Source organism: Sceloporus occidentalis, unplaced genomic scaffold (genome assembly GCF_023333645.1).
Source record: "Sceloporus occidentalis isolate IW3139 unplaced genomic scaffold, rSceOcc1.0.p SCAF_4, whole genome shotgun sequence".
In the NCBI taxonomy this organism is placed as follows: Eukaryota; Metazoa; Chordata; class Lepidosauria; order Squamata; family Phrynosomatidae; genus Sceloporus; species Sceloporus occidentalis.
In genome coordinates, this window is record NW_028316984.1 from 156,759,551 (window position 1) to 156,778,979 (window position 19,429).

The 19,429-nt window shown below is 38.3% G+C and overlaps 1 protein-coding gene across 14 annotated transcripts in view; it reads right to left on the reverse strand.

Moving 5' to 3' along the window:
- The window catches only part of HECTD1 (HECT domain E3 ubiquitin protein ligase 1), a 76,816-nt gene that overhangs the window by 24,105 nt on the left and 33,282 nt on the right, over positions 1-19,429 (reverse strand). For all 14 annotated transcript variants that reach the window (XM_089522064.1, XM_089522062.1, XM_089522063.1 and 11 more), the window contains 11 exons: positions 17,683-17,946; positions 16,976-17,052; positions 15,383-15,517; positions 13,849-13,995; positions 11,793-11,887; positions 10,618-10,723; positions 7,033-7,167; positions 6,814-6,953; positions 6,046-6,369; positions 3,498-3,664; positions 2,715-2,891 (listed from right to left, as the gene is read on the reverse strand). In XM_089522064.1, the coding sequence (XP_089378190.1) occupies positions 2,715-2,891; positions 3,498-3,664; positions 6,046-6,369; positions 6,814-6,953; positions 7,033-7,167; positions 10,618-10,723; positions 11,793-11,887; positions 13,849-13,995; positions 15,383-15,517; positions 16,976-17,052; positions 17,683-17,946 (1,767 nt within the window). The remainder of the gene's footprint in view (positions 1-2,714; positions 2,892-3,497; positions 3,665-6,045; positions 6,370-6,813; positions 6,954-7,032; positions 7,168-10,617; positions 10,724-11,792; positions 11,888-13,848; positions 13,996-15,382; positions 15,518-16,975; positions 17,053-17,682; positions 17,947-19,429) is intronic.

A 19,429-nucleotide genomic window follows, 5' to 3' on the forward strand; every position in this document is an offset into this window, starting at 1 on the left:
GATTTGGTGTAAAATCGCGCAGAAAAGCACCAAAAGTTTTTTCGGGACCCGAAAAAACTTTCGTAACCCGGATCAATAATTTCCTATGGGTTTTTTTCGGGTCCCGAAAAATTCGTAACCCGGGTATTTCGTATCCCGAGGTTCCACTGTACTTCTGAATTAAGTCAAGTACAGATAGATGGACATATAAAAATTTTTACTGCCATCAAAACAGCTGGTAGCTATTATGTTTTATACAGAATGGTCTTAAGCTACTGTAAAGGAGAAGTTGGCCTGTCTGTTGTTCAACCACAGCAGTGATGAATGTGACCACAGCTGATCCAGAAACCATGGTACCAAGGTTTTAAAAAGAGGCTTCTGTTCCAGATTGCAGCCAGGCCGTTTTCCTTACCTTTGCTAAGATGGCACAGGGAAAGAAGAAGAGAAGCGGTGAGGAGACCACATTTGGGCCCAACAAGCATTCTTGCAACTTCTTCCTGCTAGTGGTATGGAGGGCTCTCTGTATGTACTATTTTAATATTGTTTAAAATAACAAGAACCTAATTTTAATTTCAACAAATATGCATAACTTGAACCTAGGTATATATGGGGCTGGTAGATTTCTAGATTTACTGGATGCTACAAGCAGATAAAAATTCTTGCTTCAGTACTGCTAACTAGGAATCTTCAATGGAAGAGTTCGAGATTGATCACAGAAGAGCACTTGACAAGCTACTGATTTCAATGCCTCCATTTCAGTGTATGTGAAAAAAAGCACACCAAGAAATAAAATAGTAATGTTAACATACCAAGAAGTGGTAAAGCAGAAGATGAGGCATTTTAAGTGGACAGACTTAGAAGGTAATTTACAGCTGGATTAAAATCCAGTTCTCATTTTTCTGCTGTTTAAATCTCTTCTAATAAGCAGTACTAAGAAGGGTATGTTTCCTCCTCAACCATGCAAGCCCTCAACAGCTGAACTGAGAACTAGGGAGCCCTCCAGAATGGATTTCCAGGTAATATAGGGAGCTGTACAGTAAAGGAAATAGCAAGTCCCAGTGCATCAGTAGACGTCCATTGATGAAACATGTATTCTACCCATGTAGGTAAACAGTAGAAGTAGAAAATCACTTCTGGTTCAACTATGATGATACAAATGTAAATTTTGTGACTTTTAGGAATTTAAGATCAGCCTCTTAGCATTATCTAATTTGGTTCATATCTAATATTAGGAGAACACCAACTGGATCCCAGTGAAGCTAACAACTAAGAAAACAGTATAGACAACTTGACAAAGGCCAAAGGGAAAAAAGCAAGTTGCAAATGCCAAGCAAGAAGAATTGAAGCAAGTAGACAGAAAGCATTTACGGTGTGAATAAAGGACCAATTATTTATACTGTAACACAATAGGTAATCTATGGAATAAGCATAATTTACATATAATCTTATATGTAATCTTCCTTATACACTATAATGTGTAACATGCATCATTTGATAGACATGTACAAATCAAGCATGAGTCTTTGTTTGCCCATAACGTACACCATGCTGACTCAAGGAATATTGCTCCAAAGGAATAGGAAGGGCATTTTTTCCTGATTTATAACAGTCTTCTTGCCCTAAACATAGGCTTTCTTGAGACACAATTTTTTTTTTAAGTACAAGGCAATCTCTCCTCAATTCCAAAACTATCTCCCTGATGAGCTCCTTTCCACCACGTCTTTAGACCTTTTTAAGAAGCATCTCAAAACCTTCTTCTTTTCCCAAGCTTCCCCCCCATGAGATGTGACTTTGGTTATTTTCCCCTCTATCTTGGTATCGACTGTGACATGTTTCTGGATTCCCCCACTCAGCTGGCTGAGTATTAGTTTTTTATATGCTGTTTTATATAATTGTTTTATTGACTGTACTGATTATTATGTATTTTATATGAATTTTGTATGCCACTTTGATCAAATTGGAAAAGCGGGATAGAAATAAACTTTATTATTAACTTTATTTATTATTACCTGAGTGGGTAGGAAATTAGTAATTCTGTCTTCCTTCTCTATCTGCCCCCACTACTAATTGTTGCAAATGAAGCAAATGACAGCCTTAAGTACTCACCTTCCAACTACTGTAAAGTAGTGGAAGGTTTCCCCTTATTTTCATTTCTCTCCATTGCAAATGCAGGTCATAATTGAACCATTATGTCTTTTTTTGGTAGTAATATTAAACATGTTTATTTGTTAACAGATTCCACCACAAACGGTGAAATGTGTTTCCAAAAAATGTGTTCAGGATACAAAACTAATTATATTTAAGAAGCTAAAACAAGCACTGTTTCAGTAGGACTGCTGCGAAAAATAAATTATGTACTCATGATTTAACATCTAACAGTACAAAACCATAATGTTCTGATTGAGCAATTTTTCATGCAAAGCTACTACAGTGCATCCTTTCCTTACACGGGGGATCCATTCCAGACCCCACTGAATAAGGCAAATACTGCATATGCTCGAGCCCCATTGAAAACAATAGGGCTCGTGCATGTGGTATAGTGCAGCATGGCACACCTGCGGCTTTCAGCGTAAGCTGAAAGCCACATATAATGCAGGTGCACTGTAATTCTTTCCTATGTTCCTCGTGATTTCTTAAATCTTGATTTCCCAAATCACAAAAGTGAATTAAGTAACACTATTCTGAATAACTTGCTAAGTTAAAGAGCTAAGCTAGTTGCTTAAGAATTTGCTCACCATTGTGTAATTCGCCTGTAACAGTGCCTTCTCCCTGTGGACTACCATCTTGATCTCTCCATTTCCAATCAATTCCTCTGATGACACGAGCACCTGGAACCATGTATTTCAAAACCTGAGAACGAACCAGTCTTCTTTGCCTTCGTAGGTTAGCCTCTGCTTCTTTAGCTGCTTTTCCTGTATACAATTGAAATGGTGGTTTAGTTGAAAAGGCAGTGTAATTAAGCAATTACAACCTGATTCAAAGCATTTCAAGTACAGGTTGAGCTTCCCTTATCCAAAATACTCGGGACCGGAAGTGCTTTGTATTTTGGATTCTTTTGGATTTTTGAATATTTGCGCATACATAATGAAGCATCTTGGAGATGGGACCCAAGTCTTAACATGAAATTCATTTATGTTTCATATAGCTCTTATACACATAGCCTGAAGATAACTTATACATAATATTTTTAATAAGTTTATGCATGAAATGAAGTTTGTGTGCACTAAACCATCAGAAAAAGCAAAGGTGCTACTATCTCAGCCACCTAATGCAGACATGCACCTAATGGATTTTGGAGTATTTCAGATTTTGAAATTCCAGATAAAGGATACTCAATGTGTATCACCAATGCAATCCAACTGACAGGTAACGCATATGTAACTACAATGACAATATCTGAACTGTAGACAAATCCCATTGTCTTTTTGATTGTATACATAAATTCTCGAAAAAGTTCAATTCATGGCATCCATTACTGTCAGTAAGAATTTAAAAATCATTTTATCTCTATTGCTTACCTAACTGATCTTCACATACACCATTCACAGTGCCATAAAGTTCAAATCCAGACAGAGAAAGGTAGTGTGTTTGCCCGCTGGCATTCTTTCCCATTTGTTTAATTCGTACATGTCTCCAGCCTTGCTTCTCATCCTTTGGCGGGTCTAGTGGCCATGTTGATGTTGACCTTTGTATAGTTTTGGGGAAATTGAATGAAAAACATTTAAACATTAAAACTATTTAAAAGCTGTATTTCACTGTATATCATGAAATAATGTTCCATTTTAAACTGAAGTTTAGCCAAAAAAGCGTATTATTTGCATAGTTCACTTCACAATTAAAGACTAAGCATTCCTGATTCCACAGTAAACAGTCAATTCATAATGGTTTCAGAATGTCCCATATTATACATGGTAAATATCTACAATTACCAACTGGTCAGAAATAAAAATGATCTGTACATAATTAGTAAAACAGAAATATTCAGAACTAAGGCAACCATGTGTTACCAGTACAAAAAGAAAATGATGATGTTTTTATGACGTGAATGTTTTAAATGATGCTGTAAACTGCTTTGATCGTCTCGGAAGAGTGGTATATAAATAAAGCATATTATTATTATTATTATTATTATTATTATTATTATATTATTATTATTAAAAGATGGGATAGACATCTGAAATCTATCCCTTGTTTCAGTCCATTCCCCATCCCTCATGATCCAGATTGTGTTGCCATCCCACCCTCTGCTCTGCTAGTGCTTCTGATGAATCCCAGGTCAGTCTGCAATAAAACAGCCACAATCCATGACCTGTTGCGAATGAGCAGGTTGACCTGGTATGTATTACAGCAATAACATTTCTATACTGCTTATCAGTGCACTTAAGCACTCCCTAAGAGGTTTACAAAGTGTAAGCTAATTGCCCCCAACAATCTGGGTACTCATTTTAGCAACCTCAGAAGGCTGCAAGCATGAGTCAAGCTTGAGACCTTAGTTGGTATTGCACTTGCAACCTTATGGTTCGTAAGTGAGTAGCTACAGTACAGGAATTTAACCACTGCACCACCAGGGCTCCTTACAGAAACCTGGGTAGATAAAATTTGTGGTGTCAACTTCTTCTAGCTTTGTGCACCTGGGTATTTGGTGCAGCAACAGCCCTGAGATGCCGGGGGAGAAGGTGCTGTCATCCATAAGGATTCCATGGCTCTCACAAGGAAGCTCATCTATTCTAGCACTGACTTTGGGGGGCCGTAACTAGTATTGGGCCAGAGACAGATCAGAGATGCTGTTGTATCACACCACCCCGGCCCAGCAGCCTCCTTGCCTAATGTGGCTGAGAGGTGGTGTTGCCTAATGTGGTCTCAGAGGTGGTGTTGGAGAACCTCAGGACTGTAGTTCTGGGGGACCTCAACATCCAGGCTGAGGCTGTTCTGACTGGGCCTTGAATGGTGGTTCTTGAGTATGGGAATTGGGTAGGTTACCTGCCCTGGATGAGATTGCACTCCCCCTGAAAAAGCCAGTGCATCTGGGAGTACTTTTAGATCCATCCTTGCCACTGGAAGGAAGGCCAGACAGACTCAGTGGCTCAGAGTGCTTGGGGCCAGCTTTAACATGTCCGCCAGCTACAGCCATTCCTGAATAGGGATAACTTAACCACAGTAATCCATGCATTGGTAACTTTCTCATTAGGCTTCTGCTAATCACTCTAAGCGGGGCTGCCCTTGAAGATGACCCAGAAATTGCAATTAATGCAAAATGCAACAGCTAGATCGCTCACTGGAATTCAATTCAGTTATCATAAAACACCATTTTTTAAAGAACTGCACTGAATGACAAGATGTTTCTGCTCTGAATACAAGGTGCTAGCAGTAACATTTTAAAGCTCTAAATAGCTTGGGACTTCAATACTTGAAGGAATGTCATTCTCTCTATATATATGCCTGCTTAGCAACTGAGATCTATAGGAGGGGCCCTGGTCTGTGACCCATCAGTAGGGGAAATACATTGTGGGAGGACACGGGAGAGACCCCTTTCTGCAGTGGCATCCCAGTTCTGGATTTCCCTCCCCCTGGAGGATGAGATGGTGACAACAATGGAATTATGTCGGCAGTTAAAACCTGGCTTTTTATTAAAGCCTTCCGACTAAATTGATTTTAAGTGGGATGCATATGTTTTATGATTCAAGATTGTTTTAACTGATTTTAAATCATCTGTTTTTAAATTGAGAAGCTATTTAATACTGTACAGTGTGCCCTTGCCTTACACGGGGGATCTGTTCCGGACCCCCCCCCCCCCCACGTAAGGCAAATTCCGTGTATGCCTGAGCCCAACTGAAAACAATGAGGCTCGTGCATGCGGCGTGGCATGCATGCCACGTGCGCATGTGCCATTTCCTGATTGTCGTGTGACTTTCAGTGTATGACGTGGGCACACTGTATATTTAATATTTTAAATCTTTTGTAATTATCTATTGTTTTAAGTTGATTTTATTATAAGCTGCCCTGAGAGCTTCAACTAAAGGGCAAGATATAAATATTTAGATTAATAAATAAATAAAAATTGCATACCCTGGTTCAGTCAGACTGCAGTCATCTACATGCGTATACAGAGTAGTCCAGTTCTGTCCATCCTTGGATACCTGAAAAACCCAATTTCTCAGAGCAGACCGTCCATAGCCACGAGCATGGCGTAATGTATAAGCTGATGGTATTACCCAAAGACCAAGGTCTATAGCAAACCATGCATTTTTATCATCATTAGTATGACAATTTAGAGCAGAACTGTCACGGCTTAAGATGTCTTCCAAACGACCATATGGCAGATTTCTTCCTTCTGAAGATGTAACTACCACTAGCCCATAAGCAGCTGGATTTACCCACTCATATGCTGTTCTGTAACAAATGAAATACAATAAAATGTCACTACTATTAAAAAAGAGCATGAGTTGCAAGAAATGACATAAACTTATTTTTTAAAGTGGGACTTATGTGCCTGTAAGCTATACATTATTAAACGCAATTCAAAACCACAAAACACACATGCATTTTATTTCATAGTACCTTAAGAACCTATGGTTAACTGAAAACTGATTTTAAAAATGGAAACCAACAGCCAAAATAGGTGTAAATATACTTCAAATTCAAATGTGTAAAAATTTAAAGCCAATATTCCATGAATAAAGCTTTTTTTCCCTAATTATTTTGATAAAAATAAATTTATGAATGGTTTATTGATTTTAGTGTCTTTGTAAATATATAAAATATTACTTAAAGGCCACCATGTTTCATGCAAGAAGCTCTTAGTACTATGTCATACTGGATTTACTAAACTCTTACTTTGCATTTGTTCCAATCCAATAAATAATTCCATTTTCATCAAAATCATGTTGGTGTCTGAAAATAAATGTCTGGCCTTCACGTAGTTTTCGTACAAAAACAAATGATGCTCTGTCAAAGTCATACCACTGCTTTGCCACCTAAAGAAAAAGGTAACAAAAATTTATCACAGAAAAATACACATTTCAGTAAAGAAGGTGTAAAGAGATGTTTGCTCACCATTTTTAGGAGGTATTGTTCTAAAGATTCTACAGTTGCCAAAGGCTCCATTTTCAACATGCGACCTGTTCTGTCAATCAAAGCTGTCTCCCCAGAAGCACGCTCCAAGCGAAACCGTAATCGTCTTGTTAATATCTGAAATGAAAGTTTTAGGCAAAAATATCTTTGATTTACACAGTTTTTGCTCATATTAAATTAATATTACAAACTGTGATCATAAATTTTGAAAAATTGATAAATTGGAAAAACAAGTACATATGACCACTTTGCCTAAATTCTACATTCATATAAGGTACCAGTAGAAAGCTCATTCAACTCAAGAGAAGACTATTTCCAAGTCAACCGAAGAGCAGTGCGTTAAAAAGGTAATTCTGACAAAGCTTCTATGTAAGCATGGTTCTTGCTTAAGACATTGTTGAAGCTCTTTTAAATAACATTTTATGGCCCATCATTTGATCCTATGCTACAGACAGCGTCTTCCTTATTCAGTCTCCAAGACATAAAGACAGTCATTGAGAGAAGTCTCTCACCATCTCTTCTGAGCATTTATCTTCATGGGCCCTAGATCAAATCAGGCCTGAACCCTCCCTAAAAGCAAAGATGACTTAACTGAGGCTGGAGTACTTTGGCCATGTAATGAGAAGACATGACTCACTAGGAAAGATGATAATGCTTGGTAAGGTGGAGGGAAGTAGGAAAAGAGGAAGTGCATTCCAGATTAACAGATTCAATCAGGGAACCCAGAGCTTTGATTCTGCAATATCTGATTAGGGCTGTTGATGATACAGTGATTTGGAGGTCGACTTGAAGGCAATCAACAACAACTAACATATTTTCTCCTACTTTCTATTCAGTAATACATTGAACTGTAGCTGAATGTTAATTATTAATTATCTAGTTTATTTATTTAGTGAAATCATACCAGATTTCAAAGCAGACAGCATATAAAATCAAAATATGACAAGAAGCTTTTGGTCTTCTACCACAAAAGTGGTAGAAATCAGAATATTCAATATTAGTTCATTCCTAATTGCCAAATATCCTAGTACCCTAATATTCGACACATGAAATGATTTTTCCATTCACTTAATTTATTGGCACAACCTCTCGTGTATCTCCACTGGAACCATTGAATATACATTGACGAAATGCATATCTTTGGATGACAGATGCCTGTTAAAGAAGGAACAAAATTTATCCAAAAATTAGAACACGATTCTATTCTCTCTGTAAATCTGTCTTACATAAAAGTTGCTTTTTGTTGATGTACTGCCCATTGAGGCAGTCAAAGAAATCTATATCCCATGAACAGACCCAAAGCCACATAGAAATGGATTTTGATCATTCATCTCTTACAAAAAATCACCTGAAGCTGACATGCATATTAACAGTTCATGATCATTGCTGCAGTCAGCACCTGGTTTAGTTCTGACCACAAGATAAAGCTTCTCCATCTTCTGTTTCCAATTATGTAGTCTATCAAATTTTTGTATTGGACATCACGTGCACATCCATGTGTATAGTCTCCTCTCTGGTTGTATGAAAAAGGTATTTGTGATTAATAGATTGTTGTCCTCACAAAATTGTATCAGCCATTCTCCTGCTTTATTCCTTCTTCCTGGTCCAAATCTTCCTACCGTTTTTTATTCTTCATTGCTTCCTACTTCAGCATTCCAATTGCCTATTACTAGCAAGCAATCCTGTTTTGGTATGTTGTCAGTTTCTTCCTGGACTCCATTACAGAATCTATTTCTTCTTCCTCCGCTTCTGTGGTTGGCGCATCTACTTTGATTATGGTGATGTTTATTGATATGATTCGATGGAACTTATATCCTTTGATTTTGCTATGTCTTTCCTTACTATTAACGCTACCTCATTTTTTCTCATCATTTCATGTCCTGAGCAGAACACTATATAGTTATCCAACTCAAAGTGTCCTATTCTTGCCCATTTTAGCTCGTTCACTCCTAATATTGTTATGTTTATGCATTCCATTTCCTTTTTTATTATGTTTAGCTTGCTTCATGCTTCTCACATTCCATGTTCCTATAACATGTGTAGCACAGCTTCAAAACTTCTTTTCACTTTTGATTATGTCTACTGTATGACTTGCCATAACAGTGTATTCTGTTGTGACCATTCCCATATCTGTATTTTCAATTGTCCTCCGTTTAGGCATTTTAGCTCTCTGTTTGTGTCTTAACCCTGCCTTTAGATATGGAGTACTGTATATACTTGACTATAAGTCAACCTCATGTATAGGTCAAGGGCAGGTTTTCGGCCTCAAATTATGAATTTTGATATGACCTGTGGATAAGCCAAGGGTATAATAAATCATTTATTTATTTATTTATTTATTTACGGTATTTATACCCTGCCCTTCAGCCCTAAAGGCTCTCATTTAGCGATGTGTAACAAAGCATCTAAAGAATGAAGCAAAGGAAAACGATGCCAAAGAACTTACAAAATTCCAGCAGACATAACTGTGCTCACACTAAAGTCTGGATGGATGAGACAGCAGAGGGTGGATCAATGCTTCCATGGTGGATTAAGCCTTGCCTTTCATCAGGGGAAGGTTATACATGAGTTAGAGTACAGTACGTACATTGAGCCATGGGTAAGGGTAAGTCAACTCGGGTTTTTTGGATCTATTTTTTGACTAAAATTTCTGGACTTATACATGAGTATATACAGTATATCCTGTCATTATTCATATGCCCATCCCTAAGATATATAACTGTTTTCCTACTCATTAATCTGGCATTCAGCAACAATACATTCAACACAGTCACCAAAGATATTCAAACACTTTGAATCAGTAAACAGTCCTGGAGCATTCAAAGGAGACTATCATTTCCCCTATATCAGGAGTGAGCAAACTGTAAAGGTCTTATTCTTCTGCACTCACAAAACTTGGAGGGACAAGGACCAACAGAAGCTACAAGCCTCTCCGGTATGCTATTGGCTAGTCTGTTACACACTGGGACATCTGTCTGCCTCCCTTAAGCTGTAAATACTTTCCTTTGGTATATATAAGCCTTTCCTCAAAATAGGAAGTGACTAGAGAAGAAAGTGTAATCTCTTCTTGGTTGATGGAGGGATTGTACAGGCCTAAAAAAGGAAGAGTAGGTGAAAAACACTGGAAATGTGGTGAAATGGCAAGCAGCAGGCCCCCTAAAGGCTGGAAATATTACTAGATATTTCAGGCCCCACTAATTTGATGGACAAGACTGGCAATGATATGTGTGACTTCACCCCAGAGGACAATGTTGTCCCTCAACGCTTGATAGTTGTTCATTCCTATCCTATAGTGATCCAGCTGCCTATCACTGTCATATCTGTGCCTGTTATAATAGCTACTCAATGCTTTCCTCCACCTCACTTTCTTTTCAAAATAAATCTATCACATGAGCAGAGAAAATTTCCATATTACAGAGATGAAACAAAAAGTGGTACTTCTCATAAGAAGAATAGAAAGAATTATTTTTGATACAAGAGATGTGTGTTCCCCCTTCCCCCCCAAAACAGCAAATGTAGCAATATTCATTTTCAACAGAGTAAGTTGCCACAGCACTGAAAAATTACCTGCAGGTTGTATGCCGATCCTGGTGTATCATACAAGTGTAGAGGTAGACGTTCAATGGATTCTAATACTGCTATCAATTTCCGAATTAATGCAATTGCTGGACGACTATGAACATAAGGAAAATAGGTGTTACAATCTCTAGAAAATAAGATGCTTTGAAAAATGAAATCAAGTTGGAAAAAACAGATAGAAAACAGATCTAACCCCCCAAAACCACAGTACGGCCCCACTTTGGATGAAATGACAAGCAATGGCCTGCTGATAACAAGAATCTGCAAGTCGAATCCCTGGGCTTATGAGTTCCCTTTCTCCTTCATACACCATAGAAAGAAATATAAATGGTCAAAATGCACAATGAACCATGATTTCTCATCATGCCTGAGTACAGAAAACAAATTTATTAGAAACCATGAATGGAAGCTTGGAACTTCCTGTTCCCATGTGCTTTTCCCATCAAATTGGGATTTGCCATTTTGTCTGAATCAGAACCAAGTGTGTCAACTCCTGAGGCTTCCAACAGGATAAAAATGTACTTTTTATTATTATAAAACGTTTTCTTGAAAAAAGGGAGTGAGAGGAGGAAAAGGATTTCCTAAAATGGTAATGTTTTAGAAGGTTTGTAAAAGAGATCATGCAATAATCCATATATACTTGTAAGCTGCAGAATGCTGTTGTAAAAATTGGGCAGTTTAAATCACCCTCCTTAAAAGCAGAGACAGGGAAAGTACATCCCCAAGACTACACAGTTCTATTCCCCTGAAATCTCCCACCAGTCCCTCAAAAATTCCTGATCCACTGCCATTAAAAAAAAAAGCAGTGCAATTTTGAGGTGTTTAAAATGGCAACCCCTGCCCTGTGTGTGCAAACACACTACATCCCCTCTCAAGTGCACCCCTCTGGTTCTCTTTCAAATTAGTGACAACAACAGGGAAAAACAAGGTATTTTGAAACACTTGGCTCGGGCGTAGGCCATGGGGAGTGCTGGGGTGGGAAACTATGGATGCACATTAGTCCACTGCTACTTCAGAGAATTATGTTGTAATTAAATGTTAATCTCTGCTTTAACTGTTAGAATCAAATTATAAAAATAACTGTGTATACATATTCATGTTCAATAAGCACAAAAAGTTATTTATTTATTTATTTATTTATTTATTTATACCCCGCTCGTTACCTTTCATCATCTTCATTTTCACTGAAAGCTGTTTTGAAAACATTTATTCTTTCCACTAACTGACTGCAATCTTGTTTCACATCAAAATCCACATTCTAAGAGAAAAAGGAGGGAAAGCACTATTAAACGGTAGTAAATAGGCTATGAACTTGAATGAATGCTATTTAATTAAGAGAATAATAAGCACTCATATTGACTGTGAATAGGATCCTATACAATGTCTTCATAAAGAGCAAAGTGTATAGGTGATCCTACAGAAGTCCACTATATCTGTGGCGTCCCCATGCTGGTTGTCAAGAGACGGGGGGGCCACGGCAGTGGCCAAAAGCTATGCTGGCCTTCTTGGCTTTGCCATGGTATTCACCCTCCTTCCCTGGTGGCACAGTGGTTAAAGCCAGTACTGCAGCCACAAGATTGTGAGTTTGATCCCAGGGATACAAGTTTCACCCAGCTTTCCATCCTTTTGTAGGTTGGTAAAATAAGTACCCAGCTTGTTAATGGCAATTATCTTACAGATTGTAAACCACATAGAGAGTGCTGAGTTCACTGATAAGTGGTATAGAAATGTACATGCTATTGCAATTCTCCACTAGTCCTGGGCTTTCTCCCCTGGAAGCAAGCCTGGGGTCAGAGCAGCTGGCAAGGATGACTGTTTGTTCCTCCTATTCCTCTGGCCCTGGGTTTTCTCCCTGGGAGGAAGCCCAGGGCTGGAGCAGCTGGCAAGGATGCAGGTGCACCTCTCCTTCCCCAAAGGGGCAGGAAGGCCCAACCAGGTGTCACCCCCTCTTCTGGGAACAGTCCGTCCCCCCACCCCCATCCCGTGACACCACTGGACTATATTACTTTCCTCCTGCTTCAAGCAATAAAAGGAACATGCTCAAGAAGAAAGAAACAGCAGAATGACGTTCTCAGAACAGACCGGAGGTACAAATGCTAAAATACACATGTATTTGGATAAACATCCCAAGTAGAAGTGTTACAGCAAATGCTATGAATCCTTCCCACTATCTTTCCAGGGTTAGTGCTTCCTGGTCATCTGCCCAACAGGACATCCAGACAGTACACAAATCTCACCAAATCAATCTCTTATGTTCTGGTGTGGTAAAATAATAATCTATGGTAGAAAATAAAATCAAGAATATCTATCACTGTTCTGACCCTCTTGATACTACAGTGCAAAAAGAAGAAGACATTACTTCTAATCTATGTCTACTGCACTATCTAGAGCCGGAATGGTCAAAGTGTAGCCATAGGCTACATGTGCGGGCTCAAGGATTCCACCACTCAGTATGATCAGTACTATTCCCTACTTTCAAAACATGTACATGTGCATATATCTATATGCATATGTGTATCCCTCACTCTCAGAAAGGTCCCTCACTCTCTCTAATGGCCATGGGAAAGCAAGTTTGCAAGCCCTTCCACCATGTTTTACAGACCTGGGGAAGTTCCCTATGACTGCCATTTGGGAGAAGGTGTTAGATTTCAACAGGTTGTCAAATAATGTAAAAGAACATTTGTTGTCCTGTGTATATTAGAAATGGGGGTATGTGGTACACATGTCTTGTCATGTGCCTTCAAGTCATTTCTAACTTATGGTGACCTTGAGGCAAACCTATAACAGGGTTTTCTTGGCAGGATTTGTTCAGTGGGCTTTACCTTTGCCTTCCTCTGAGGCTGAGGGAGTGGGAATTGCCCAAGGTCACTCAGTGAGTTTCCACGGCTCAGCAGAGATTCAAACCTTGTTCTCCAGAGTCATAGTCCAACATTCAAGCCATTACTATGTTGCCTCTCCATACAGATCTTGCAGTTAATATATTAAGGAGAAATCTCTAGTAAAATTTAAAATCTTATTTCTATGCTTCTCTATCCCACCTTTTCTCCAAACTGCTCAGTGTGACCTACACCTCCTTCTGTTATGATAACCATCCTACAAGGTCACTTAAACTGACAGAAAACAACTGTCCCAAGGCTGGCACATGAACTTAATGCCTGGGTGGGGATCTGGAGTCCCATTTCCACATCCTGTGTCACACTGGCTCCGCAGTAAACTTACATTATTCAATACAGTAAGAAGTGCCTGTACCAAACCACTACTGCACATTTCATATGGCGATATTGTGTTTTCATCCTTCAGTAGGACAATTAAATTTTCCAGAGCAGTCTTCATTAGATCTCGCCAAGTGTTTTCTCCCTCAATGAACTATAAAGGAAGAGATAATGGTGCTTCCATTAACATCACAGTATTTGTTTAAAAAAGAAAGGAAAGGAAAAAGAAAGAAAGAAAAACTACAGGAACGTTTTTAGCCTTTTTTGTTGTTGAAAACTTTATTTACATATCAGGAAAAGACTGCAGATCTCCCCCTTCCCCTAAATGCCTTCCTCTTTCAAAAGCAAGTTTCTATAGTCCATCTCTATGTATAGTCTGTCCATTTCTATTCCTATAGTCCATCTCTATGTTTACCATGGTGCACAGCTATCAGCAGTATAGGTAATAGTTAACACATGGAAGTATCTAAATTAATTTGGAGAATTTGTAAGTACCTCACTATGAGTAGCAGTGGGATTTATTTTTAAGTCAGAACCAAGGCAATGTATAATAATAATAATAATAATAATAATGATACATTTTATTTGTTTTCCACCTCTCCTCAAGGCTTGAGACATGGTACAACATGTCAAAATATAAAACACAATTTAAAAAAGAAAAGAAAAACAAAACAAAACAAAACACATACAACTAACAGTTAAAATACAATACTATAAAACAGTTAAAATACACCCATATGAGTAAATTCCTTAAAATATACAGATTAATAAATCATAATTTAAAACTGACTGGGTATGCCTGCTGGAAGAAATGTGTCTTTAATGTTGTTCTAAATGCTGTCAGCATTTTCAGCTGTTGAATCTCTTCATTTCACAGTCTGGGGGCAGCAGACAAAAAGGTCCCCTGGGAAACTGTTGCCAATCTAGTCCTGGCCAGTTTGAGCAAACATTTCCCAGAGGACCTGAGTGTACTGGGCAGACTGTATGGGAGAAGATAATCCTGTAGGTAAGATGGACCCAAACCATGTAGTGCTTTAAAAGTAATAACCAATATTTTGTCGTTTACTCGGAAACTAATTGGCAGCCAGTGAAGTGATTTTAAGACTGGTGCAATGTGATCGCTCCTAGATGTACCTGTAATCGATCTAGCTGCCATATTCTGAATCTGTTGGAGTTCTCAGACTTAGTATAAAGGTAGCCCAATATAGAGCACATTGCAAAGTCCAGTCTTGAGGTTACCAGCACATGCACTACCATCTTTAGGGCCTCCAATTCCAGGAAGGGACCCAGTTGGCGTATCAACTGAAGCTGTTAACAGGCAATCCTGACCATTGCATCTATTTGAACTTACATTTGGAGGGACAGATCCAGGTACACTCCCAAACTGCAAACAAAGTCTTTCAGGGGGAGTGCAACCCCATCCAGAACTGGCTGATACATTTCTATCCCCAGATTAGGACCCAAGAAAACTACAGCAAGTAAAATGAAGCCACCACAGTAGCAATCATATTAATCATGAACATGTAGATGATGATACTTGCCTGTCTATTTGTATGGAGCTCCCATGCAGACTCTAATTGTGTTGCTATGTTCCTCAGTGTTACCACTACACCTCTAGGCATGCTTTCAACAGCTTTAAAGTGGTCATCATACAGGTCTCTTGCCATGGTACGTACCTGAACATAGTTTGTAAAATGAGAATGAATCAGAATTAAGTTATACATATTTGTACTAATTCATTTCAAGCCTAATTAAATTATTGTCCTGAGTTTTATGGTTGTTACTGAATAAACTTCACTTAATTAAGAGTGAGAATGCATAAAATGTAATGGCTGTGAACTGCACATAATGATAAAATAAAATTTTCTAAAATCCTGTCTTACAATATGCTGTGTTACTACTCCTGCTTGAAGTCTCCTATCAGCAAAAGCCACAACATGACCCAGAACAGAAATTTTGCAGAAAACAGTGTGATATACAAACTGCAACTCCGGTTTGCATCCGTGTCTGTGGACCAAGGTTTTTTTTAAATAAAATAATGTTTTTGTCCCAAAAGGTCCCCTAGGAGATGGAGGGGACAATTTCTCTATGTGACCCCAGGGGCATTTTAGACTCAGGAGGGCCTTTCTCCCCCAACTGGAAGTGAAGCAAAGGTTAACTTCCAAGTTGTTTCCTTATGAAACAAAGGTGTCCCCTGTAGGTTTTCTTGGCAACATTTGTTTGGAGGAGCTTGTTGTCCTTGGAGGCTGTGACTTGCCCAAGGCCACCCAGTGGGTTTCCACGGCTGACTGGGGTTTTGAAACCCACTCTCCCAAAGACCTAGTCCAACACTAAAACCACTATACCACAGTGGCTCACAAAAAGCTTTCTCTTGGACCTAAAAAGGTCCAGAGTGGCCTAAAAGATATAGAAACTCTCCATACACCTCCTATGTAGTACTGGAAAGCATCTGCTGGGGGGGCGGGCTTTTAAAAAATCAGAAGCTATGAAAGGGACTGTAGCTCCCCAAGGTTTTTGGAAACGCAGTCCAGGCCCCTAACCCACTGTGCTCTAGAACAGGAACAGGTACATCTTTCAGTCTAAAGGCTGAATTCCATATAAGTTATTGGGACCATATTTCAGCAGTGACCAAAGTAAAAAAGGTAGTCCAAAATATTATCTGTATTAACTTAAAGCTTTTACTAGCATTAGAAGAGTCATTTCTCTTCTCAAAAATCCAAAATCTTAGAAAACATCTAACAATGGTATAATGGGGAATCATGTGGAGAAATGCAGAGGGATAGACTCAGACTTGGGGCCTAAGGTGGCCCACCCATGTTTGATAATAAACATGCAGGAGGTACTTATTGTAAACATTCATTCTCTGCAGTGTGCAGGGAGAAAATCCACAAAATACTGGATAAATCTTACATGCCAACGTATTACCCATGTTTTGTGGACTGTGCCTTCAATCTCACAGAGAATTAGATGAATGGCTGTAACTAAAGCAAACATCCACTCCTATTCCCTCTTAAAAACATACAGATACCTGAAACATTAACTGAATCACTTCAAATCAGCAGACAGCTACTACAAGAAGAAGTGGAACACAAAACCTTTCCCACTAAAATGCTTTTAAAACAAAACATACAAACCTTTTGTTTTGTTTTTTCCAATTTGGATTTTAGCTTTCTGCCCCTTTTGCCAGTCCAACCAGTCACAAATTCTGAGCCTGCAAAGGAAGGAAGGAAGGAAGGAAGGAAGGAAGGAAGGAAGGAAGGAAGGAAGTTAGAAGTCAGGCTACTGCATGACTCCAACAATGGCACACAATGAAGATATCACAATTCCAGCCCAACAAATCATAGATTGGTGGATCAAGAATCTAACATATGCTCAGCCACTTCTGTACTCCTTCTCTGTGAGACCAGTTTAACGGAACCAGATGGTGCAGTGGTTAAATGTCAGTACTGTAGCCACAATATTGGGAGTTCGCCCCCAGGGCTCCAGTTTGAATCAGCCTTCCATCCTTTCATAGCTCAGTAAAATGAGTACCCACTACCCAGTTTGTTGGGGATAATTAGTTTACACATTTTAACCACTTAGAGACTGCTGAGTTCACTATTAAGCAGCACAGAAAAATATAAATGCTATTGCTATTGCTTTATTAAACCAAAAAGTATGCTTTGAGTAGTCATTAAAACCAAGAACATTCCTCACCCAGAAAATAACAGATTACTGAAATATGACTAACATATCAACCAGAGAAGTGTGTGTGTGTGTGTGTGTGTGTGTGTGTGTGTGTATATATATATATATATATATATATCTGTCTTTACCTAGTCATGCTTCACTATACACTTACCCAAAGAGGTTTCAGCAGTAAATGAATGTTTGGTTCCTCTATTGGACTCAAAAACAAAACCTGGCAGATCTTCTTTTAATATTGTAGCTTGCTGACCATCTGAATTGTGAATGGCAATTTCTCCCTCTTTTAGACATGTGAGAGACCAATTCCCAACTGTGAGTTTAGCAGGTCCTGGGGCTGATAAAATTGGCTGGCTGGTTGTGGATGGTTTCACTTGGCTTCGAGCTCTCTGTAACTTCTCTAAAAATTCACTTCGACTTTCTGTATTAAAAAACAATAACAAATTAACTAGTATTTGACTTAATATTTAAAAATTCAAAAAGCAACATATTTGTGCATTTAATGCAAATGTAAGTTGTAGATTCAAGTTCTCAGGATAGATCCAACATTGGTCATTATATCACAATTTAATGAAAAATGACTATTGGTTGATGTTAAGAAGTACAAATTTTTGAAACAATTACACAAAGTTTAAGTGTATTTAATTTTATACAACTCTGATAAACCAAACTGCATAGTTACAACTCCATTTCTAATAATAGGAACACGTCTATAGAAACTCTCAGGGTTTGAGAAGCATTTAAATCAAAGCAAAGAGAGCAGACAAAATAGAAAAGGAAACATTGAATGGAATCCTAGGGGCATTACATAGCTGTCAGCCAACCATAAGGAATATCTGGAATTAATGTTATCTGCTGCAATAGCACACAAAGCTAATATGGTATGTTCTATATATGTATTGCATAGACATTATTATTATTATTATTATTATTATTATTATTATTATTATTATTATTGTGATGTTGAAGGCTTTCATGACTTGAAACCATAGTTTTTTGTGGAAGTTTTGGGCGATGTGGCTGTGGTCTGGAAGAGTGTATTCCTGGCATTTTGCCAGCATCCATGGCTGGCATCTTCATTCTACTGGTGAAACGTCAGGAATAAACTTTTCCAGAACACAGCCACATAGCCCAAAAAACCCACAAAAAACTATATAACTTTTTGCAACAAATGAATTTCACATATGAACAGCTACCATCCCAATGACACAAAAGCATTATAAAGAAATACCGGTTCTGTCATCACAGAGGTAAAATTCTGCAGCAAATTTTGTTTTAGATTTATCTATTTAACTGTAGCATTTTTAGATGATAACTTCTCTGAGCAGAAGCAGAAGTTTACAACCATATAAAGGTAAGATATATGTTTCCAGACGATCATACTATTGAGGTTAATTGGACAGCCTCCATTAATTGAGGTTAAGTGAAGTTTGCTACACAGTCAATCCTAATTACCTACTGGATATTTAGGGCTGGTCATAGACCGTAATATCAATGGAATGGCAGTCATATTTGTTTGAAATGGGGTTGCCAAAGGAGTGTCACATTTGAACAGCTGCCATCACAATGAAAAAATGGCACTATGAAGATATACAGGTGCAGCAAAGCACTTCCACACAGGAATACACCAATTCAGATCTCAACAGAAGCCTGATATTCTCCAAAGAGGATCGTTTAAAGGCTGCCATTGTTTAAGAGTTAAAATACATAAGTTGGTCCATGTCGCCACCAGCTTTTTAGCTCATATATATAGAACAATATGAATCCTCTGCTCCTTTGAGACCCTGGAGTGATTAAATCAATCCTATAGAATTGAATTAATTAGCAAAATTAATGAATACCTTGGGATTAAAAAACAGGACCAAGAGTGATCAGAAATATTTTTCCTACATTATGAAAAATAT